Source organism: Neovison vison, chromosome 1 (genome assembly GCF_020171115.1).
Source record: "Neovison vison isolate M4711 chromosome 1, ASM_NN_V1, whole genome shotgun sequence".
NCBI classification, from domain to species: Eukaryota; Metazoa; Chordata; class Mammalia; order Carnivora; family Mustelidae; genus Neogale; species Neogale vison.
The window spans coordinates 238,227,710-238,252,567 of record NC_058091.1 but is presented as its reverse complement, the minus strand read 5'-3'; the positions used below and the strand labels follow the sequence as shown (position 1 = coordinate 238,252,567).

Sequence of the window (24,858 nt, the reverse complement as noted above, 5' to 3'; positions counted from 1 at the left end):
GGCCATCTGTACCCCAATGTTTATAGCAGCAATGGCCACAGTTGCCAAACTATGGAAAGAACCAAGATACCCTTCAACGGATGAATGGATAAGGAAGATGTGGTCCATATACACTATGGAGTATTATGCCTCCATCAGAAAGGATGAATACCCAACTTTTGTAGCAACATGGACGGGACTGGAAGAGATTATGCTGAGTGAAATAAGTCAAGCAGAGAGAGTCAATTATCATATGGTTTCACTTATTTGTGGAGCATAACAAATAGCATGGAGGACAAGGGGCGTTAGAGAGGAGTAGGGAATTTGGGTAAATTGGAAGGGGAGGTGAACCATGAGGGACTATGGACTCTGAAAAACAGTCTGAGGGGTTTGAAGTGGCGGGGGGGGGTGTGTGTGGGAGGTTGGGGTACCAGGTGGTGGGTATTATAGAGGGCACAGCTTGCATGGAGCACTGGGTGTGGTGAAAAAATAATGAATACTGTTTTTCTGAAACTAAATAAATTGGAAAAAAAAGATTTTAACTGTCAACATGTTCTCATATTTTGAGTTTACATAATCAAATTTGTTTTTCTGTGTAGGGGAAAACATTCTAAAATAGAATATTGGTTTGAGTGCTTTTTACCTTTAATAGAGTTGAACTAATATGCAATCAGTTTTTATACTTGGCCCATGCTGTTTCCCCAGTTAGCTTGGTATTAGTGTGCCAAAATACATGATAGTGTCTATTATTTAAACATTATTAAAATATTGGCTGAAGTTTGATGCAACTGGGGAGACCCAGGACCCCTACTACAGACTATTTTTCCCCATAGATAGGAGTAAAAGAACTTCAGTTTCATGGTAGGGTGCCAGAATCTCAAGTGATCCACAAGGGATAAGTGAGTTGCTTGCTATAAATGAATGGCGATCTTCCTTACCTGATGTAACTTTTCCCTGCTCTTTCAGATGAATCCAACTTATTTTCTTCTGTACTTTATTTTTATTAAACTTCAGCCCTTTATTTTGACTATCCTACTTTTCAAGATCTCATTGAATCTCTGCTTCAACATGTGAGTATCTTAATTTTAGGAATAGATATAGATGTCTTTATATAATCTTTTGGACAATGGAACAAGTCTATACAATGTTCTCACAGAAGTACAGAGACATTCTCCTTAGACAATATCTACAAATAAGTCATCCACAATTCCTTAAGCTTTCTATTGAGTTTGCATAATAAACTAGCTCTAGCTGGTCTGTCACTTAAGTTTGTATTCCTGAAACTGAATGAATCTTTTCATCTACTGTGCTGGCAGTAGTGAGTTAAGAGTTTAATTGTGTATATTCTTTGTTTAGGAATGGACTGATGCCCACATTGTTTTCTAGTTAATTTCCCTGGAAAACAGAGATTAGACAACATCGTAGACATTATACTGTAAACTCCATGAGGTCAGAGAGGGTGTTTGTATTTCCAGCACTTTACAGGGCGTGACATATAACAAGGAATTGATTAGCATTTGTTGAATTAACAAATACAGTTGGCTTTATTTCTGCATCCTTTCACAGTGGTGTCTGTCACTCTTTCCACATTCATAATCCCATAGGAAAACAGAAGTTATCATTTTATTTATAAACCATCCCATATTTAATCTGTGGTTTGCTTTTGTGTGTGCATTAATCAAAGTAAGGGTGATATGTTTTGTAGCAATTTCAGCGAACTAGGTTAAAGTACAACACAGGGTGGCGCTGTAACCTAAGGTTGTGGGAAAACAGACTTGCGGATGGTTACGGTGCAGGCAGTCACACACATCTTAAGAGAAGATAGTTCTTTACGGAATTACCTTGCGGCAAGGGACTGACTCCTGGAGCGGACTGCCTAAAGACCAAACAGGCACTCCGATTCTAAATACTTTTGGCGTTGGAGAAATGGAAGCTGCAAAGGAGCGCTTTCCTAGACTAAGGCAAGTTCTTCTCTTTGTTTTGCTGTCTCACACTTGGGCGGAGCAGGAAGATTACCGTATCGCAGAAGAAACAGAGCGTGGCTCTTTTGTGGCCAATCTAGCAAAGGACATAGGGCTAGCGGTAAGAGAGCTGTCTTGGCGGAGGGCTCGGATCATTTTTACAAATGACAAAAAATATTTTGAGCTGAACCTTCAGACGGGGGATTTACAAGTAAATGAGAAACTGGATCGGGAGGAACTGTGTGGCCCCATGGAGCCTTGTGTACTGCAATTCCAAGTGTTACTGGAAGAACCTTTAGAGGTCTATAGGTATAAGCTTTTGGTCACTGACATAAATGACAATTCCCCTGTGTTCCCAGAAGCAGAAATGATTTTGAAAATCATGGAAAATACTCTTCCAGGGACTGCGTTTCCCCTGAAAAATGCACAAGATTTGGATGTAGGTATCAATAATATCCAAAACTACACCATTTATCCCAACTCCCATTTCCATGTTCTTACCCACAATAGCGGTGAAGGCAGAAAATACCCGGAACTGGTTCTGGACAAAGTGCTAGATCGAGAGGAGCAGCCTGAGCTTAGGTTAACTCTCCTGGCAGTAGATGGTGGAGCTCCTCCTAAAACTGGGACTGCCTTGGTCCTCATTGATATCTTGGACATCAATGACAATGCCCCTGAGTTTGCGCAGCCACTCTATTGTGTACAGATCATGGAAAACAGTCCTCTGGGATCAGTTATTGTCACTGTTTCAGCTAGAGATTTAGACACAGGAACAAATGGTGAAGTATTCTATTCATTTTTTTATGGCGATGAAGAGATTAGTAGGACATTTGCACTTGATGAACTCACAGGAGAAATTAAAATAATTAGGACACTAGATTTTGAAAAAATTATGTCATATGAGCTGGATATTAAGGCCTCTGATGGGGCAGGTCTTTCTGGAAAATGCACTGTCATAATAGAGGTGGTGGATATAAATGACAACACCCCAGAACTGACAGTAGCTTCACTTATAAGCTCCATCCCAGAAAATTCCCCTGAGACCACGATAGCTCTTTTCAGTATTCAAGACCGAGATTCTGGGGACAATGGGAGGATGGTTTGTTCCATCCAAGAAGATGTTCCGTTCACTCTGAAACCTTCCGTTGAGAATTTCTACAAGCTAGTAACAGAAGGAGAGCTAGACAGAGAGAGCCAGGCCGAGTATAACATCACCATCACCGTCACCGACCTGGGGACCCCCAGGCTGAAAACCCAGCACAACCTCACGGTGACCGTGTCCGACGTCAACGACAACGCCCCGACCTTCAGCCAGACGACCTACACCCTGCGCGTCCGCGAGAACAACAGCCCCGCCCTGCACATCGGCAGCGTGAGCGCCACCGACAGAGACTCGGGCGCCAACGCCCAGGTCACCTACTCGCTGCTGCCGCCCCACGACCCGCAGCTGCCGCTGGGCTCGCTGGTGTCCATCAACGCGGACAACGGGCAGCTGTTCGCGCTCAGGTCGCTGGATTTCGAGGCGCTGCAGGCGTTCGAGTTCCGCGTGGGCGCGGCCGACCGCGGCTCGCCGGCGCTCAGCAGCCAGGCGCTGGTGCGCGTGCTGGTGGCGGACGCCAACGACAACGCGCCGTTCGTGCTGTACCCGCTGCAGAACGGCTCGGCGCCCTGCACCGAGCTGGTGCCGCGGGCGGCCGAGGCGGGCTACCTGGTGGCCAAGGTGGTGGCGGTGGACGGCGACTCGGGCCAGAACGCCTGGCTGTCGTACCAGCTGCTCAAGGCCACGGAGCCCGGGCTGTTCGGCGTGTGGGCGCACAACGGCGAGGTGCGCACGGCGCGGCCGCTGAGCGAGCGCGACGCCGTCAAGCACAGGCTGCTGGTGCTGGTCCGGGACCACGGCGAGCCGCCGCTGTCGGCCAGCGTCACGCTGCACGTGCTGCTGGTGGACGGCTTCTCGCAGCCCTACCTGCCGCTGCCGGACGCGGCGGTGGCCGAGGCCCGCGCCGACCCGCTCACCGTCTACCTGGTGGTGGCCTTGGCGTCCGTGTCGTCGCTCTTCCTGTTCTCGGTGCTGGTGTTCGTGGCGGTGCGGCTGTGCAGGAGGAGGCGGGCGGCGTCGGGGGGCGGCTGCTCGGTGCCCGAGGGTCCGTTTCCGGGCCACCTGGTGGACGTCAGCGGCGCGGGGACCCTGTCCCACAGCTACCAGTATGACGTGTGTTTGGGGAGAATCTGGGACCAGGGAATTTAAGTTTTGGAAGTTTGTTATCTCCACGCAACAGAGGTCTGTGAAGGATATGGAGGAAAAGACAAATTTGTGAATGGTTTTGGATTCAATTAGAAATTTCGGTTAAGGAATTTGGGTTCTTTTGAAATATGATCGGTCTCCCTTACTGTTTTGGTCCGTATAGAATTTCTTGGGTGATTTGCTGATTCCATATTCCTATTAAGGGGACTTGAAATATTCTTTTTGAGTATATACTCATATTTACTCTTTATATAATTTCTATTTTGATAGAGACTAAGAATTTTCAACTTTATTGCATTACCGAAAAGTCATGAACATGTGTTGAATTTATCAACTTTCATTATCAAGCAGTGTTGATTTGAAGATGACCCCAGTTCCATCCTCTCTTTGATTATTATATGGAAACTCTAAAATTTTCTTACATTGTGGTTACTTAGAAAGCATTATGATATTAATATAATCAAGTATCAGTATAGCTTCTGTTTAATCTGATATTAAGCCTACTTGTCTTAATTTTTTTTAAAGATTTTTTATTTATTTGACAGAGATCACAAGTAGGTAGAGAGGCAGGTAGAGAGAGAGAGGAAGGGAAGCAGGCTCCCCGCTGAGCAGAGAGCCCGCTGCAGGGCCTGGATCCCAGGACCCTAAAATCATGACCTGAGTGGAAGGCAGAGGGCTTTAACCCACTGAGCCACCTAGGCGCCCCATTGTCTTAAATTTTTAAATGGAGAAATGTCTGCAAAAATTGCATGTTTTTGTTTCACAATAAGTAGTATTAAATAGAAAGGCTACAATTTCTCCCATACTTAAGCGCTTTACCTCTATATCAACCTTCAGTATATCAGCTATATGAATAATATCAAAAGATTGTTAGTTTATATAAAGATATTTAGGGGCACCTGGGTGGCTCAGTGGGTCATGATCCCAGGGTCCTGGGATGGCGCTCCGCTCAGTGGGGGAGCCTGCTTCCCTCTCTCTCTCTCTCTCTGTCTACTGTGATCTCTATCAAATAAATAAAATCTTTTTTTTATAAGGGTCCAATTTTATTCTTTTTTAAAAGATTTTATTTATTTGCCAGAGAGAAGAGGGAGAGAGAGTGAGCACAGGCAGACAGAATGGCAGGGAGAAGCAGAGGGAGAAGCAGGCTCCCTGCAGAGCAAGGAGCCTGATGTGGGACTCGATCCCAGGACGTTGGGATCATGACCTGAGCTGAAGGCAGCTGCTTAACCAACTGAGCCACCCAGGCGTCCCAATAAAATCTTTTTTAAAAAAGATATTTAAATGATAGATCCCTTGTGGTATCTGTCTAGCCCACCCCATCATTTTCAGGAAACTTCTCTCCAGTAGAAGTGTATGGTTGCAGCCATGTTTATTTTATTTGATCCATTTCCGTCTTCAGACAATCAGACAAGTTGGTGTTGCTAATCCAAGCTTTGTAAATCTCATTTGTTTAAAACAACAAAGCAAATCCAAAGAAAGCAAATCTAAAATAGTTTCTGTTAGGAATTTAACAAGAAAATGATATCATGTTGGCTAAATAAATAGAAAGAAAAAAACAGAAGGTCAGTGCATTTACAGAGAAGAAGAAAGGAAATGCCTAAAAGGTAACATTATGGATTTTCCAGTCCCTCCCAAGTCTGCTTTCTCCCTTGGCTTTTGGAAACAAGTATATGCACTTTTAAGAAATGTCCCTTTAATTATGATATCTATGTGGATTTCTCCCTTGTCAGAAGCATATCTAGATTCTTGCATGGTTTGAAATTTACTCTTCATTGGAGATTTTTTATTGTGTTTTTATATTAATATAATAATATTTGGGATCAAAAGTTTGTGGAATATTAGTAGTCTGTAAAGGACAAGCACAAACTCTGGTTAACATATGATTTTGAGAAGAACTGATGGCTATTTTAAAATTTCACAGTGTTTGGTGTGTCTTATGGAAATTCTTTGAAAATTCTCATATGTAAAAAAGTTTTAAATATTATTACTGTCATAATAATATTGACAATGTAAAATGTGTTTTAAAAGCGATGTATACCATATTTGTAGGATATTTATAGCCTGGTAGTTTTGTTCTGTTTTTTTTGTTTTGTTTTGTTTTGTTTTTTAGAATCTATTCCATTACATATGGGATGCCAGAGAATTTTGACATTTAATGAAAAACATTTAGATCATTCTGAAGCACTGCAAATTACTTTTCTTTTTTTTTAAATTTTATTTATTTATTTGACAGAGAGAGATCACAAGTAGGCAGAGAGGCAGGCAGAGAGAGAGGAGGAAGCAGGCTCCCTGATGAGCAGAGAGCCCAATGCGGGACTCCATCCCAGGACCCCTGACCCCGAGATCATGACCTGAGCCAAGGCAGCGGCTTAACCCACTGAGCCACCAGGCGCCCTGCAAATTACTTTTCTAAAGAGCATATACAGTGGCTACTAGGGAACATGGTGTTTTGTTTGTCCAGCTCATATAATGTACTAGGATTCCAGCAGAAAAAAAGGGGGCTTCTATGTTAGGAGGAGAGTCCATCTATCAAAATTTTAAAATTGTGATTTATTGATTGACCTATTGAATATCGGTTGAGCATCTACCATGTGCTACGGACTGTTCTAGATGTTGGGAGATGTAGATATGAACAAAACAAAGATCTCAAGCACAAGAAAGTCACAGAAAAGAAAAAAATTAAATATGTACATCTATGCTATATCAGATAAATGTGAAGGAGGTAAAGCCAGGTAAGAGATATAGAAAGTGTCCTCATATGCATTTTCCCATATTTTGAAAGTTTTAAAACCATAGTTCTCTGACCTTATGTCAAAATGGTATCATCTCTTGTAATAAACTGAATTCACTGTTGTTGTTGTTTTTTTAATGTGATTCAACCAATGGGAACAACTGTTCTGTCACATACACTACCTAGAATATGGAAGAAAATCTAAACGAATTCATCCTCTTTGCTGAGAGAATTTTAAGAAATCACATAGGTATATACTGTTATTTTCACATGATTTATCACTGTTGTCTTTGACTTCTCAATTTTCCTAGCCCCTCAGGCCAACTACAGGTTGGAAAAAGTAGGGACCATGTTTAGGTTGTTCATTGATCTATCAGAAGTTAGTACATAGAAAGCTAATAATACTTCTTTGAAGGAAGGAATGAGTAATTATAATTATATGGTTTTCCAATTACACTGCCTCCTTCAAATCATTTCCAAACTCCTAATAGCACACTGGATTATGAGAGAATACAATTGTAGCGATTCCTCTGGAAGACAACACATGGTGGCGCTGCAAGCTAAGGTTTAAAACTTAAAAAAAAAAAAAAAAGAACAGGAACAGCTACAAACCCGACTTCCGATCTATTGCTGAAGATAAAGCCGGTACGCAGAGTTCCGAACCAGTACATCATGCTACTCACCAACATTTCCGGACAGGTTATCAACTGAGAGATCCACCACTGTCCCTAAGGTAGAGCTGGGCCCTGTTCCTGGACAGGTGTTTTTGGAAGTAAAGATGGAGGCCGGAGGGGAGTGCTTTCCCAAACAAAGGCAAGTCCTGATTCTCTTTCTCGTGTTGGGAGTGGCTCTGGCAGGCTGGGAATCTCGTCGCTATTCCGTGATGGAGGAAACCGAGAGTGGTTCCTCTGTGGCCAATCTGGCCAAGGACTTGGGACTGGGAGTGGGGGAGCTAGCAGCGCGGGGAGCCCGGGTAGTCTCCGAGGATAACAAACCCCACTTGCAGCTTGATCTGCAGACCGGGGAGTTGATATTAAACGAGAAACTGGATCGGGAGGAGATGTGTGGCCCCACAGATCCATGTGTAATGCATTTCCAAGTGTTGCTGAAAAAACCACTGGGAGTATTTCGAGCTGAGCTACTGGTGAGAGACATAAATGATCATTCTCCAGAGTTTCCTGAAAGAGAAATGACTCTGAAAATCCTGGAGGCTAGCCCTCTGGGGACCATGTTTCCTCTGAAAAAAGCCCAGGATTTGGACGTGGGCACCAACAACATCCAAAGTTATAGTATCAGTCCGAACTCTCATTTCCATGTTTCTACCCGTACCCGGGGGGATGGTAGGAAATACCCAGAACTGGTACTTGACAAAGAGCTGGATCGTGAGGAGCAGGCTGAGCTCCGATTAACCCTCACAGCACTGGATGGCGGCTCTCCACCCCGGTCTGGCACTGCTCAGGTTCACATCTTGGTATTGGACGTCAATGACAATGCCCCTGAGTTTGCAAAGATACTCTACCAGGTGCAGGTTCCAGAGAACAGCCCTGTAGGCATGCTAGTTGTCAAGGTCTCTGCTAGAGATTTAGACACTGGAACAAATGGGGAAGTATCATACTCCTATTTTTATAGTTCCCAAGTGATTAGCACAACTTTTGAGCTAAACAGCCTTTCAGGAGAAGTTCGACTAATTAAAAAATTGGATTTTGAGACAATATCTTCGTATGAGCTGGAAATAGAGGCGTCTGATGGTGGGGGGCTTTCGGGAAGGTGCTCTGTCTCCATTGAGGTGGTGGATGTTAACGATAACTTCCCAGAAATAACTATTTCATCACTCACCAGCCCCATTCCTGAAAATTCTCCTGAGACAGAGGTGGCCCTGTTTAGAATTCGAGACCGAGACACAGGGGACAACGGAAGGATGACTTGCTCCATCCAGGATGATCTCCCCTTCGTCTTGAAACCATCAGAAGGGAATTTCTATACCCTGGTAACAGATGGGGCCCTAGACAGGGAGAGCCAGGCTGCGTACAACATCACCATCACCGTCACCGACCTGGGGACCCCCAGGCTGAAAACCCAGCACAACCTCACGGTGACCGTGTCCGACGTCAACGACAACGCCCCGGCCTTCAGCCAGACGACCTACACCCTGCGCGTCCGCGAGAACAACAGCCCCGCCCTGCACATCGGCAGCGTGAGCGCCACCGACAGAGACTCGGGCGCCAACGCCCAGGTCACCTACTCGCTGCTGCCGCCCCACGACCCGCAGCTGCCGCTGGGCTCGCTGGTGTCCATCAACGCGGACAACGGGCAGCTGTTCGCGCTCAGGTCGCTGGATTTCGAGGCGCTGCAGGCGTTCGAGTTCCGCGTGGGCGCGGCCGACCGCGGCTCGCCGGCGCTCAGCAGCCAGGCGCTGGTGCGCGTGCTGGTGGCGGACGCCAACGACAACGCGCCGTTCGTGCTGTACCCGCTGCAGAACGGCTCGGCGCCCTGCACCGAGCTGGTGCCGCGGGCGGCCGAGGCGGGCTACCTGGTGGCCAAGGTGGTGGCGGTGGACGGCGACTCGGGCCAGAACGCCTGGCTGTCGTACCAGCTGCTCAAGGCCACGGAGCCCGGGCTGTTCGGCGTGTGGGCGCACAACGGCGAGGTGCGCACGGCGCGGCCGCTGAGCGAGCGCGACGCGGTCAAGCACAGGCTGCTGGTGCTGGTCCGGGACCACGGCGAGCCGCCGCTGTCGGCCAGCGTCACGCTGCACGTGCTGCTGGTGGACGGCTTCTCGCAGCCCTACCTGCCGCTGCCGGACGCGGCGGCGGCCGAGGCCCGCGCCGACCCGCTCACCGTCTACCTGGTGGTGGCCTTGGCGTCCGTGTCGTCGCTCTTCCTGTTCTCGGTGCTGGTGTTCGTGGCGGTGCGGCTGTGCAGGAGGAGGCGGGCGGCGTCGGGGGGCGGCTGCTCGGTGCCCGAGGGTCCGTTTCCGGGCCACCTGGTGGACGTCAGCGGCGCGGGGACCCTGTCCCACAGCTACCAGTATGACGTGTGTCTGACGGAAGGATCTGGGAGCAATGAGTTCAAATTCTTGAAGCCTATCTTCCCCAATATTCTGAACCAAGACCTTAGGAGTAAGTCAGAGCCAAATCCAACCTTCCGGAATAGCTTAGATATCTGAAACTTTCCTGTTCACTTTTCTGTTCGTTTTGTCTCCTTCACCTTTCTGTTTCATTTTTTAATCCAGTAGTAATTTTAATTGTACTTTCACCCTCTTTTTCCATAGTAAATTTACTCTTTGTTTTTGTTGGCCTGATTATCCTATGATGATTTTTCCAGGTATTATTAGTAGACATTCTATATCAGGAAATTAATATCTCTGTTTAAAATTTTTATACTCATTCCTAAAGGATAATATGAAAATTAACCTCTCACAATATACAATTCTGATTTTCAAAGTATTTTACTAACTATATGACAGTACTGGAGTGCCTGGGTGGCTCAGTTGGTTAAGCATCTGACTTTTTTTTTTTTTTTTTGACAGAGAGAGATTACAAGTAGGCAGAGAGGCAGGCAGAGAGAGAGAGGAGGAAGCAGGCTCCCTGCTGAGCAGAGAGCCCGATGTGGGATTCGATCCCAGGACCCTATGATCATGACCTGCGCGGAAGGCAGCGGCTTAACCCACTGAGCCACCCAGCATCTGACTTTTGATCTCACCTCAGGCCTTGATCTCAGGGTCATGAGCTCAAAACCTGTCTTGGGCTCCATGCTGGGAATGGAGCCTACTTAAAAAAAAAAAGAGGAATGTCTGATTCTTTGTTTACATACTTCATTTTTAAATTACTGGAAGGCTTTTAGGTTTTATAAATAACATAGCTATGACTTTTGCATAACCCTTGATGTGTTTGGGGTGGAATCGATTTGTATTTACCCATGTCCAGTTTTTCCAAGCTCTTTCTGGATTTTTGTTTTACAAATAGACAGCAATGTGTATGTTTCCGTGCTACTTATTTCAAAAAGTCACAGTTGTAAGCATTAGATTTTCACTATGAAATACATATATCACATCATGAAAATAAATCTTTATCATGCCTTCTTTCTGAGAAATTCATGTTGAAAAAACATTTGAGTTCTTACATTTAACTTACGATCCTGATAAAAGTCCTAGACATATTTACTGATGCTTAGGTTGTGTTTAAGGTGTATCTGTATACTCTAACGGCTCTAGTGCCAGGTAGGGCATTGCTTGCAATTATCTGCTATGATTGCAGAGTAATTCTCATGTGACTTCCAAGTTCTGGGCCAAGAGGAGCTTTTGATGGCACAACATCCACTTGCCTTTGGATGCCTTTGGATGATGACATTGTTAAGGGATTTGAAAGAAAATACATTACATGTTTAATATTAGTTAACCAAGGAAAACTTATTAAATAATACATTGGTGGGGGTGTTGAATGATTTACAGAAATAATCAACTGTGTTGTCAGGACTCCTCTAGCTCCAGGAAGCCTCCTAATTTTGCAGATGCTATAGAATGGTGTGGTAGGCAGAATAATGGCTCCATAAAGACCTCTACATCCTAATTCCTGGAACTTGTAAAATGTTAAGCTTTATTGTAAAGGGGAATTAAGGTTCAGATGGAATTAAGGTTGTTAATTAGTTAACCTGTAAATAAGGAGACTATCCCAGATGCTCCGTGTGGGCCTGATTGATCAGCTAAAAGCCCTTAAGAGCAGAGCCGATCCGATTCTTCCCTGAGATGCAGAGGAAATTCTGCCTGTGGGCAGGGGCTTCAGCTTGTGTCCCAAAGTTCCAGCCAGCCCTTTAATTGCCTGTCCTACAGATATTGGACTTGCCTAGCTATCTCCCACAATTGAGTAAGTCACTTTCTTGCAACAAATCTCTCATTACATATCTCCTGCTGATTCTGTTTTCCTGGTTGAACCCCAAATGATACAGATTTTGGTACATGGAAGTGGAGTACTGCTGTAACAAATTACTAAAATCATAGAAGTTGTTTTGGAACTGGAAGGTAGGTAGAAGCTGGAAGAAGTTTGAAAAGCATGGAAAAAGCCTACATTGCTTTGGATAGTTTAACAACTTTGCTATCAAAGTCTCAGAAGGAAGTAAGGAACATGATGGAGAAAACATATGTTGCCATATATAATACATAAATCAGGGTGCCTGGTTAAGTAAGTTAAGTGTCTGACTCTTGATTTTGACTCAGGTCATGACCTCAGGGTCATGAGATCAAGCCCTACATCTGGCTCCATGCTGAATTTGGAGGCTACTTAAGATTCTCTCTCTTTCTTTTCCTCTGCCTCCTCCCCTCACTTTCCAGTGCTGGCACTCTGTCTCTCCACCCTTCCTCCCACCCTTTCACTCTCTCTCTCTCTTTCTCTCAAAAAATTACCTAAATCATTGTAAAGATAATGATGATAGAAATATGGATGTTAACATCACTGGTGGTGAGAGATCAGACAGAAATGAGGTCCAGCCCAGTTTCTTCTTGTTGCTTATAATGTTTGATGAATGAGATGGATGGAGGGAAGAACTGTTAAGCTTTTAAAAGGGACTAGAATTTGTTAATGTGGTAAATTCTAAGACTAATCAGATTGTACACAGGGCTCAAATTAGGAAAGTATATTCTAGATAAAAAGTCAAGAGGTCACAGGGCAATCTTTTGCTAGTGCCTTGAAAGGATTAAAAGATAAGAGCATTCAGTCACACAGCAAGTTCTTGAAAGAGGTTAGGACTGTGATTCATGGAAAGCCCATCCATTCCAGCAGAAGTCAGAGATAGAGATGAGAATACCCAGGCAATAACTGAGAAGCAGCTCATGGTCTAGGAGAGAAAATCCCTGTTATACACATGGGATCAAAAAGTTCTTGAGAATGTTATACCACCAGAAGTATTAGCTTGAGTTGGAAGAAGCCTATTATACTGCACAATTCTATAAGCAAGAAATTATTGGAAAAACTAGTAGCTAAAAACATATACTACTCTTTCATGAAAAAGGAAGGATGGTTGATAGGAGAGAGCCTGGAGCCCAGAGGGTGGAGTTCCAAACCCAGGCCTTGAGAAGCATTAGAGGCTTACTGGATGGATTTTGATGTTTCTTGGGGCATATGACTGACTGTTTCTACTTTCCACTTTCTATTTTTGAACTGGAATGGCTGTTAACTGTAATCCTATGCCTGTTCTATCATAATACAGTTTAGAGAGCCAATAATTTGTTTAGTTTCACTGGTCCACAGATGGAGAGGAATTATGCCCAGGGTGAGTAGTTCTAGAGTCTCACTCATACCTAATTTAGATGATGTATGAAATTTTGAGTTTTTGAGTTGGTGAAATTTAAGTGAAATTATGCACCGAGTTGATAACTTTAATGAGATGAGATCTCTTCAGACCTTAAATATATATTTATTTTTACATGGGATGGATATAAATCTTTGGGGGTCAGAAAGTGGACTTCAGTAAGGAAAATAATGGCCCCATAAAGTATTAGTGTCCTAATCTCTGTAACTGTATCATTTGTTATGTGGCAAAGAGAAATTGGAGTTGTGGATAGAAAAAAGGTTGACAATCTGCTGACCTTAAAATAAAGAGATTACCCTAGATTATGCAGGCCAGTCCAATGTAATCACAAGAGCCCTTACTTAGTAAGAGGTGGTAGAAGCAGAAGAATCAGTGTCAGAGTGATGTTTTACAGAAGATTCCACCAGCCTTTACTGATTTTGAATATGGAAGGGAGCCTTCAGTGAAGGAATGCAGGCATTCCTAGAAGCTAGAGAGGCAAAAATAATTCCCCATTAGGGCCTCCAGAAGGAAATGCAGCCCTACCTTAAATGTAACCCAGTGAGACCCATTTTAGACTTCTGACCTCTAGAGCTATAAGATAAACTAGCGTTTTTAAGCCACAACGTTTGTGGTAATTTATTACAGCAATGATTTCTAAAAAAGCCATTTCTTTTTTTTTTAGGATTTTATTTATTTGACAGAGAGAAAGAGAGAGGGAACACAAGCAGCGGGAATGTGGGCAGGAGAGAGAGAGAAGCAGACTCCCTTTTGAGCAGGGAGCCTGATGCAGGCCTGCATCCCAGAATCCTGGGATCTTGACCCAAGCCAAAGGCAGATGCCTAGTGACTGAGCCACCTAAGCATCCCTTAAAAAGCCATTTCTGAGTCCATTTTTCTTTGCCTTCCCCTACTCTAGACCAGAATATTCACATTCCCATAATCTCTTGCAGGTAACCGTATCCTAGTACTCAGCTATTGCTAGTGGTTTAAAAGTGAAATTGGGGCATCATGCTTAAGAGAATTTTTTTCTTATTTTTTCCTTTTTATTTTTTAAAAGATTTTTATTTATTTATTTGACAGACAGAGATCACCAGTAGGCAGAGAGATGGGGGGGAAGCAGGCTCCCTGCTGAGCAGAAAGCCCAATGTGGGGCTTTATCCCAGGACCCTGAGATCATGACCTGAGCTGAAGGCAGAGGCTTTAACCCACTGAGCCACCCAGGCACCCTTTCTCTTTTCCTTTTTAAATTGAAGTATAGTTGATACACAATGTTAAATTAGTTTTAGGTGTACAACATAGTGATTTAATAACTCTATGCATTAGGCTTTACTAATCACAGGTGTAATTACCATCTCTCACCACACAATGCTATTACAAAACCATATTCCACTATATTCCTTATGCTGTACCTTTCATCCACCTGAATGACACATTCCATAACTGGAAGCCTGTATCTCCCACTCCCCACTCTTCTTTATCCGTTCTGCTCATCCCCCTATCCCTTCCCTCTGGAAAACACCAGTTTGTTCCTTGTATTTGTGGGTCTCTTCTTGTTTGTGGGGGGGGAGGTGTTTGTTTATTCAGGGTTGGGTTTTTTTTTAGATTTACATGTAAGTGAAATCATATGGTATTTGATTCTGTCTGTCTTATTTCACTTAGCTTAATACTCTTAGGTCCATCCACGTTGTTGTAAATGGTGATATCTCATTCTTTTTTATGGCCAATTAATAGTCTACTGTATATTTGTATCCTATCTTCTTTGTCCATTCAACTATTGGTGGACCCTTAGGTTGCTTCTATAACCTTGTCTATTATAAATAATGCTGCAGTAAACATAGAGGTGCATGTATCTTTTTGAAATAGTGTTTTTGTTTTCTTTGGGTAAATAACCAATGTGTAATTACTGGATTGTATGGTATATTCCATTTTAAAAAAATATTTTATTTATTTATTTGACAGACAGAGAGAGTGATCACAAGTAAGCAGGGAGGCAGGCAGAGGCGGAGGAGGGAAGCAGGCTCCCCGCTGAACAGAGAGCCCAATGCGGGGCCCGATCCCAGGACCCTGAGATCATGACCCGAGCTGAGGGCAGAGGCTTAAACCCACTGAGCCACCCAGGTGCCCCTGGTATTCCCTTTTTTAAAGATTGTAGTTATTTGAGAGAGAGAGAGAGATCACGCAGTGTTGGGGGAGGGGCAAAGGAAGAGGGAGAAGCAGACTCCCCATTGAGTGCAGAGCCTCATGCAAGGCTTGACCCAGGCCCCTGACATCATGACCTGAGCTGAAGTCAGACACTTAATCGACTGAGCCGCCCAAGTGCCCCTGTATGGTATTTCTATTTTTAATTTTTTGAGGAGACACTGTACTGTTGTCCACAGTGATTGCACCAAGTTACATTTCTACCAGTAGTGCAGGAAAATTCCTTTTCTCCACATCCTTGCCAACACTTGCTATTTCTTGTCTTTTCGATGCCAACCTTTCTGAGGTATAAAGTGATATCTCATTGTGGTTTTGGTTTGCATTTCTCTGATGATTGGTGATGTCAAGCATCTTTTCATGGGTGTATTTTCATTTGTATGTCTTCTTTGAAAAGATGTCGAAGTCCTCTGCCCATTTTTTAAAAAAGATTTTACTTATTTATTTGACAGAGATCACAAGCAGGCAGAGAGGCAGGCAGAGAGAGAGGAGGAAGCAGACTCCCCGCTGAACAGAGAGCCCAATGCGGGGCCGATCCCAGGACCCCGAGATCCTGACCTGAGCCGAAGGCAGAGGCTTTAACCCACTGAGCCTCACAGGTGCCCCATCTCTGCCCATTTTTAAATTGGATTATTTGGCTTTTGGTGTTAAGTTGTATGGGGTTTTTTTTTGAGAGAGAGAGAAAGAGAGCTTGCACAGGTGCAAGAGCCTGACCCAGGGCTCCATCTAACAATCCTGAGATCACGACCTGAGCTGAAATCTAGAGTCAGAGGCTTAACCACCTGAGCCACCCAGGTGCCCTGAGTTGTGTAAGTTCTTTAGGTATTTTGAATATTAACCCCTTATCGGTTGTATCATTTGCAAATATCTTCTCCCATTTAGTAGGTTGCTTTTTTCGTTGTTAATGATGGTTTCCTTTGCTGTGCAAAAGCTTTTAATTTGGGTATAATTAAGGCAAATATTTTTCAAAGGGCTAGTCTGAGGTGGCATGGTCCTGGGGTCTTTTTGGCCATTTCCTTTTTCATAACTGGCCTGGATATTGGAGAATAAGCCTTGAGTTGAAGCAGCCAGCTTGCAACCCTGAGATGTCTACTCTGATCTACTGTGGCTGACTTTGTATCTTTATTCAGTCATTTTTCAATTTGGCTAATACAAACATACACAAACAACTGAACTTGGAAAGGAATATTCCTGGCTAGTACCACCCCAAAAGTTGAGTTGTGAAGAATAGAGTGAGAAGGTGAACAGATAAGCTACTCTTTAAACCTACAGGAGTGATGTGCTGACAAAATGACTATGATGTTTATGAAGTAATCCAGAACTGATTTCCTTCTCAGTCAGGGAAGTAGCAGGGCCAAAAAAAAATTTTTTTTAAGATTTTATTTATTTATTTGACAGATCACAAGTAGGCAGAGAGGCAGACAGAGAGAGATGGGGGAAGCAGGTTCCCACTGAGCATGATGAGTGGGGCTCTGTCCCAGGACCCTGAAATCACAACCTGAGCCAAAGGCAGAGGCTTAACCCACTGAGCCACCCAGGTGCCCCTAGATCCTTTCTTTATCTAATATTTGGGTATTTTATTCATAATGTATTATTTTCATAAAGTTTGATTTTTTTAGAATATTGCATTAAACAGTATCTATCTTTAATACCAAGTTTTGGGGAGACCCATTAATTTTGATTCTGAGACACTAACCTTACCCTAGTCCTGGTCCTATTGATTGTTTCCAACTTGCAAGTTCAAGTGGCCATTGCAGTACTAGTGATGCCATCACAACTGGAATCTGAGCTCCAAAATCTGAATCAAGTCTCCCTCCATTCTGAATATGGGATAGTGGCAGCAACAGTAGAAAAATACAAAGGTATCCCATGAGATCCAATGAACTGGAGTCCTGCAGAGTGGGAGGAGAAGAGCATCTCTATGGCCATAATTAACCAGGCAGAATGTTTAAGTTTTTCTTCCAGGTGGCATGCAGCTGTGTGAAAAATGTGATATCTAATTAGGTAGATTAAATTTGCTAAGAATGTTGTTGAGTGTTTTGCATTTGTGTTCATGAGGGATATTGATCTATGCATTTTTTCATGTTATACTCTTAGCAGGTTTAGTTTCAGGATTATACTGGTCTCATAACATGATTTGGCAATTATTTCCTCCTTTTTTAATGAGAGAATTGTGTAAGATTTTTATTATTTCCTCTATGTATTTGATAGAATTTACCACAGATGACATCTGTGGCTAACATCTTCTTTGTGGAAAAATTTGAATTGCAAAATAAATTGCCTAAGTAGATATCCTACAATTCTGGTTTTCTGTTTCTTCTTGTGTTGGTAACATGTTTTTTAAACAATTTGTCCATTTTATCTAAGATGTTAGATGTATTGACATGAAGTTATTGATAATACTCCTTTTTCATCTTCTCAATATATTTAGGATCAATAGTGATGTACCTCTTTCTTTCTGGTATTGGTAAAATATATATTCTCTCCTTTTGTCTTTATCAATATTGCTTTATCAGTATCAATTTTATTAATCTTTAAAAAAATCTTTGTCCTCTTCATATTCCTGTTTTCTGTTTCATTGATTTCCACTCATATTTTAATTTATTTTTCTATACCTACTTTATTTTTTTTAAGATTTTATTTATTTATCATTTGAGAGAGAGAATGAAAGAGACAGAGCATGAAAGAGGGGGAGGGTCAGAGGGAGAAGCAGACTTACCGCAGAGCAGGGAGCCTGATGTGGGACTTGATCCTGAGACTCCAGGATCATGACCTGAGCCGAAGGCAGTCGCTCACCCTACTGAGCCACCCAGGTGACCCATCTATACCTACTTTAGATTTAGTTTTCTCTTTTTCTGTTTCTCTGAAGGTTTGGATCACTGACACTAGACTTTTTTGTATAGATTAAAATATATAAATATATAAATTAAAGCTATACATTTCTCTCTACGCATTACTCAAGCTATATTTCATGAATTTTGATAAATGGTGGGATTTTTTTTACCATTGAGTTTGAGTTTACTTATAATTTCCCTGTTGATTTATTTGATCTATTGGTTAACTAGAAGTATGTTGCTTCATTTCCAAATATCCAGAGATAACATTTTCACATTCAAAATAACTCTGTTTTGGTCTAAGAACATAACTCTGTATGATTTCAGTCTTTTAAAATTTATTGGGTTTTGTTGTTATCCAACATATGTTTGATCTTTATGAGTTTCTCATGTGTACTTGAAATAAATGTATGTATAGTATTCTATAAATACCAATTATACCACATTGCTTGATAATTTTAAGTTTTCTTTATTCTTACCATTTTTTCCTACTTGTTCTATCAATTACTGAAATAAAATGTTAAATTCTTAAATTATGATCATGAATTCATCTTTCTCTCCCTTCAGGTGTAGCACTTTTTTAAACTTCATTTATTTTGAAGCTCTGTGATGTACACATAGGTAAGATTATTTTATCTTCTTGATGAATTGACAATAATTATTATGAAGCATTATGAAGCATATTACTCGAGACATTCTCTAGTAATACTGTTAGTCTGATGATAAAACCACCCTATATTTCTTATCCTTAGGGTTCATTTAATATCTTTTTTCCTCCTTTAACTGTCTCATCCTGACTTTATATTTTAGATATATCTTATGTAAACTAAAGAGTTGGATTTTGGTTTTTATCCAGTTTTGTCATTTCTGCCATTTAATTGGAGACTTTATTCCATTTATATTGAATATAATTATTTATATGATTGTCTTTATGGCAATTTAAAAAAATATTTTATTTTTAAGTAATCTCTATATCCAAAGAGGGGCTCAAACTCAGAGTTTCTATATCAAAAGTCATATGTTCCACCAACTGAGCCAGGCAGGTGCCCCTATTATAATTTTTTGGTACCATCTATTTTCATTCCTTTGTCTCTTATTCACTGGATTTGGCTTTTTAAAAAATATTTTATTTATTTATTTGACAAACAGAGATCACAGGTAGTCAGAGAGGCAGGCAGAGAGAGAGGGGGAGAAGAAGTCTCCCTGCTGAGCAGAGAGCCCAATGCAGGGCTCGATCCCAGGAATCTGAGATCATGACCTGAGCCGAAGGCAGAGGCTTAACCCACTGAGCCACCCAGGGACCCCTGGATTTGGCTTTTGTTTGTTTTTGCTTAATTGTGTATTTTTTTGGTATTCTACTTTTATACTAAATTGACTTTTTATGCATAACATTTTGGGGGGTATTTTATCTAAGGATAAGCATACACAGCCTTTCTTAAAACAGTCTACCTTAAATTAATATTATGTCACTTCACCACAATGTGGAAAAACTTCCTGTTAGGTATTTCTCATCTTTTTCTGTCATGACACAGAAGATCAGCACAAGACGTAGGAGAGGTATTTAAGAATTCCTATGGTGAAAAACCTCTATGAATAGAATGAAATTGGAAAATATTTGTAAAATATCTTAATATGTAATGGGTAGAAGATATTCCATGCTAGAGAGAAATATAATGAAAACAAGAAAAACTTCAGCCAGATTTCAAATTTAAATGTGCATAAAAGAACTTATACTGAAGAGAAATGCTGTGAATTCAGCACATGTGAGAAAATAGTAATCTTTCATTTGTTAAAACACACATGGGAGCACACACTGACACAAACCCTATCAATCTAAGAGACAGTAGAGAGCCCTTCAACTGTTTTATGTATTGTAGGACTCACGTGAAAATTCACATTGGAAAATAAAATACAAAATGTGGGAAAACCACTATTCGTTCTCCATTTATTGTTGTACATGTGATACTCATAGTTGAGATAAGCATTATTTCATGTAATGTGAAAAATTTGGGAAAAAAACACTTCCATTCTTTTATCTTTTAGAAAAATGTAGAAAAAATCTCACTGATGAGAAATACTGTGATTGTAAAAAATGTGGAAAAATCCTCAGTTGTCCCTCATGCTTTAGGCACATGTGAGAACTCATATTGAAAGTATCTCCTTTGGCTGTTGAAGAGTATGAGAAGGTCTTTATTTCTCCTATATCCCTTACTGTACATGTAAGATTCACATTGAGGTGAAGCCTTACAAATGTAAGAAATACAGGAAAACCTTCACTTATTCCTGAAAGCTTACTCTACAAGTAAGAAAACATAAAAGAAAAGGATCTGTATACATATAAGAAATGTGGGAAAGGCTATAGGTTTCCCTCTACCTTTAATAACCACAAGCACTGGCCTTATAATGGTAAACAATGTGACAAATCCTTTCATTTTTCATATTTTACTGTATATGTGATAATGCACATTGGAAAAGAAACACTGTGACTATATGGAATGCAGTAACTTCTGCCTTCTCAGCTCTTAGGTCATGAGAACTCATACTAGTGAGAAGTCATATTACTATCTGGAGAGTAGGAAAGTCTGAACTTGTATGTAATTCCTTCAAAAACTTGTGAAAATTCACATTGGAGAGAAAGCATACAAGTGTAAGAAATGTGGGAAAGTGTATTTCCTAACACTTCAGCACTTATTTGAGAACATACACACTGAAGAGAAAATATATAATGAATGTGGAAAATCTGTTGTGTCTTTCTCATTCCTTAGTCAGCTAGTGAGAACTCATACTGTGGTATACACCTGTGAAGAATGGAAAATCCTTTGGCTTATATCTTCATGCTTTCAAAGATGGGAGAAGTCAAGTTGGAGAGAAAGCCAATGAATGTAATCAATGTGGGAAAGCCTTCAGGTGCATCTAATCTTTTATTATGCTTGAGGAAATTCACACTGGAGGAGAAATCTTTAAAATATTGTAAATACGGAATTGCTTTATCAGTGTCTTGTCTTTGAAGTGACTCCTAACTCATAATTTCTGCTTTGTGTTTTCTAATATAAGCCTTTATAATATAAATGTTGCTCCTGATGTCCTTGTAGCTATATCATACAACTTCTGATATCTTATTTTCATTATGGTTCATTAATATGTATTGTATAATTTCCATTGTGAAGTCTCCTTAGACTTAAATAAAGTGTTTTTAGTATGTAAGTGTATTTGAAATTAATTTTGTTACTGTTTATAATTAATTCCCATTCCCAGATGTAATACATGTGGTCATTATAATATTGACTCTGGTATTTGTTGGGTAAGTTATTTATCTTTAGTGTTGAGAGATCTGCAGCATTTTTGTAGCTAATGTAGTGTAAAACCAGTTGCTTTGGTCAATAAGTAGTTGATATAAGTAAAAAAATGTGCAAAGTTATCAAAAAGGATAGTTTCATTAGACTTGGTAATTTCACCTTTTGTGCTTTGCTCCTCCAAGTTGGACACAATACTTCAAGTTGAAGAGAGAGCCCTTGTAACCATGAGAGTGAAAGCTAGGGGGAATGATGATTGTGCTGTATTGTGTTAAATGAGACTTAGAACCACATTTTCCAGACTCTTCTCTGCTGTATGGTTGCTAGAATTGGACAAGAGTAACCTGCATGAAATTTGGAATGCAAAATGAAGAAGCCATTAACCTCAAAAGAATGTGGAAGTAGCAGATTGACAGATCTAGAACTGTTCAGGAGTTCCAGACTTCAACCTTGACTTCCTAACTATTGGCTTTGTTGAACATCAGCCCTAAGCCAATCACTAAGCATGTAATTTTAATTCCCTCAGAGATGGCAGCTTCCACAAACACCTCCATGAGCTCACCCATCATGGTCCTACTTTGGTGGCTAGATGTGCACAACTGTTTGAATTTTCTACACAGTCAAACCCGCCTATTCTCACTGCTGTTTCAGGATATCATGATTAGAGATTTTCTTCAAAACTCTGATTCCCTTTTCTCCACATTGTGAAAAGTGTAATTTCAATAGTGAGCACCTATAATATATAAACAAATATATATATACAATATAAACAAATATGTAACTTTGTTCCCCTTTTGCATTGTTAAGTGGCCACACTATCTCTGTACTGCCTGTTTCTGGACTCTTCCAAGAGAGAAATAAGCACCTTGCTAATCTGTGGGTCATGCTATGAGAATTTTATGTCACTCAAAACTGAATAAAATCCTAAATGATAAACATAGTACGTGTTAAGTTAAAACAACCAATCAGTGTAATCCATCATATTAACAACATGAAGGAGAACATTTATGTGATCATCTTAATTCATAGGAAGTCTTTGAAAAATTCACAATGCACTTTGTGAAAATTTTCAACACTCTAGAAGATGGGAACAATCTCAATGTGGTAAAGAATATCTATAAAAATCCTACTACTAAAAAAAGTCCTATTACTAATATCATACTTAATGGTGAAATATTGAATGCTTCCCCATAATACTAGAGACAAGGCTTGAAAGTAATCACTGTCCTGTTCAATATATAAAGTAGGGTCTGGTCAATGTAAAAATGCAAGAAAAATAAATAAATGACACAGGTACTTAAAATATTTGTTTTTGGGGCGCCTGGGTGGCTGAGTGGGTTAAAGCCTCTGCCTTTGGCTCAGTCATGATCCCAGGGCCCTGGGATCTCTATCAGATAAAAAAAATCGTTTTTATTTACAGATAACATAATTGCATGTGTTGAAAATCCTAAAGAACCTAGAGTGGATTTAGCAGGGTTGAGGTTATAAGACTGATTTGTAAAAGTTGATAATATTTCCATATAACTGCAACAAATGAAGAAAAAAAGTTAAAAACTACCATTCACAATAGCATCAAGAAATAAATAGGAATAGATTTAGTAACTAAAGATGTGCAAGACTTCTACACTGAAAATTGTAAAACATTGCAAAGAGAAGTTGAGAAGATTTAAATAAATGAAGAAATATGCCACATTCATAGATTGGAAGACTCAAAATGATTAAGATGTCCATTACCACCAAATTGATCTCTATAGAGATGCAATCCCAATGAAATTCCAACCAATTTTTTCGTAGAAATCGGCAAGTGACAAACATATTTGCAAGACGTCTTGCATAGCTGCCATAATCAAGATGGTGAAGTATTGGCAAAAGGATCATCAATAAACTAAAAATCAAATTGAGTGTAATACTAATTATTTGAAGAGAAAATCAACAGTTTTTTAAAGATTTATTTATTTATTTGACAGACAAAAATCACAAGTAGGCAGAGAGGCAGGCAGAGAGAGAGGAGGAAGCAGGCTCCCTGCTGAGCAGAGAGCCCAATTCGGGGCTTGATCCCAGGATCCCGGGATCATGACCTGAGCCGAAGGCAGAGGCTTTAACCCACTGAGCCACCCAGGCATCCTGGAAAATTAACATTTTTATCAGTATCCTATATACTGGTGTTTATGGACTTCTTTGGTGCTTATGGACTATATTTAATCAAGTATGTATCTTTGGTCCATTTTTATTAATTATCACAACTTCACTGACAGGAAAACTCCTTAAACTGGCCTCTCTGGGATTTTGACCCAACTCATTATATTGAAAGGATCCTTGCTATCTGGCCATAGCAAGAGGTCACAAAGTTATTCTTTTTTATTGCTTATCCAGACATGTACTCAACTGTCCTTACAAAGAGCTCTGGTTTCTTTTCATTGAATAAAGGTGTTAGAGGACAAAATCTTGGGGTCCTGAAAAGTTGGAAGATTGAGTATTAGGAGCTCTGAGTTAGAGGCATGTTGATGGACATATAGGAGTGAAGATAAAGTGTGAAAATCTTTATGTGCTAAGTTAATGATCACTAAAGGGCATCCCACCAAGAAGAGTCATTAAAAATTGAAATAGACAAAATTACATATCTGTTTAACTTTAGACAGCCTCTTTCATTAGCCAGGACACTGCTAGCATGATGAGCATAGGAACAAAGAGGCCACAGTGGCAAAGACTGAAGTGTCTCTGCCTCTCTGACCAAGGTACATCCTACTGCTTCCACAGCCAAAGTCTAACCTGCCAGTAACTGAGATAACACTAAACTATTTATATGGCAGGAATGGCTTCAGTTACCATTGCTTTCAATAGCCCACTTGGGGAATTTGTGCTTCCCCTTTTCTGAAATATGGACTCTGCAGAGTTAGAAGCCCTTATCCCTAAAGGGAAAACATTCCACCAGGGAACATAGCAAGATCCCCAATATAATATAGGCTAAAGCAGTAACCTCAGTCTTCTGGGTTCCAGCAGACAAGAAGAGAAGTGATCCAGCTTGACTCCAATCATCAGGAGGAAATAGGGCTGCTATTATACCCTGGGGGCAAGGAAAATGTGTTTGGTACCCAGAGGACTTACTTGAGTGCTTCGTGGTACACATTTGCCCAATTACTTCAGAAATTGGGTATATGCAACAATCCCAGATGGGGAAAAGCATGATGACAAGGCTCAGATCTCTCAGGAAAAAAGTCTGGTTTACACGACCATGTAAGTTGGTGACACAAGCAGACGTTCTAGTGGAGGGCTAGAAGAAGCCTGAAGTGGGCAGTGTGGGAGGGAGATAATTACCAGTATTAGCCCTGAGACCA

The 24,858-nt window shown here is 41.1% G+C and overlaps 2 protein-coding genes across 3 annotated transcripts; both read left to right on the top strand.

Annotated features, from left to right (window-relative positions):
• Nucleotides 1-1,748: 1,748 nt before the first annotated feature.
• Nucleotides 1,749-4,750, top strand: LOC122890302 (protocadherin beta-15-like). Its single transcript, XM_044225968.1, is given in 3 exon segments — nucleotides 1,749-4,160; nucleotides 4,162-4,247; nucleotides 4,250-4,750. Coding segments are annotated over 3 exon segments (2,370 nt in total). The 5' UTR covers nucleotides 1,749-1,905; the 3' UTR covers nucleotides 4,279-4,750.
• Nucleotides 4,751-7,514: 2,764 nt separating this feature from the next.
• Nucleotides 7,515-21,429, top strand: LOC122890284 (protocadherin beta-15-like). 2 transcript variants are annotated; one of them, XM_044225964.1, is made up of 3 exons: nucleotides 7,515-10,035; nucleotides 18,798-18,851; nucleotides 20,996-21,429. In XM_044225964.1, the coding sequence occupies exons 1-2, from the start codon at nucleotides 7,695-7,697 to the stop codon at nucleotides 18,812-18,814; spliced, it is 2,358 nt and encodes a 785-aa protein (XP_044081899.1). In that variant the 5' UTR covers nucleotides 7,515-7,694; the 3' UTR covers nucleotides 18,815-18,851; nucleotides 20,996-21,429. The 2 variants fall into 2 exon arrangements, with proteins under 2 accessions (XP_044081899.1, XP_044081900.1); XM_044225965.1 differs by lacking the exons at nucleotides 18,798-18,851; nucleotides 20,996-21,429 and adding an exon at nucleotides 10,446-10,473.
• The last annotated feature ends 3,429 nt before the right edge of the window (nucleotides 21,430-24,858 follow it).

What these genes read in the sequence shown, in the direction of transcription:
- LOC122890284 (XM_044225964.1), top strand. Translation starts at nt 7,695, where the DNA reads ATGGAGGCCGGAGGGGAGTGCTTTCCCAAACAAAGGCAAGTCCTGATT.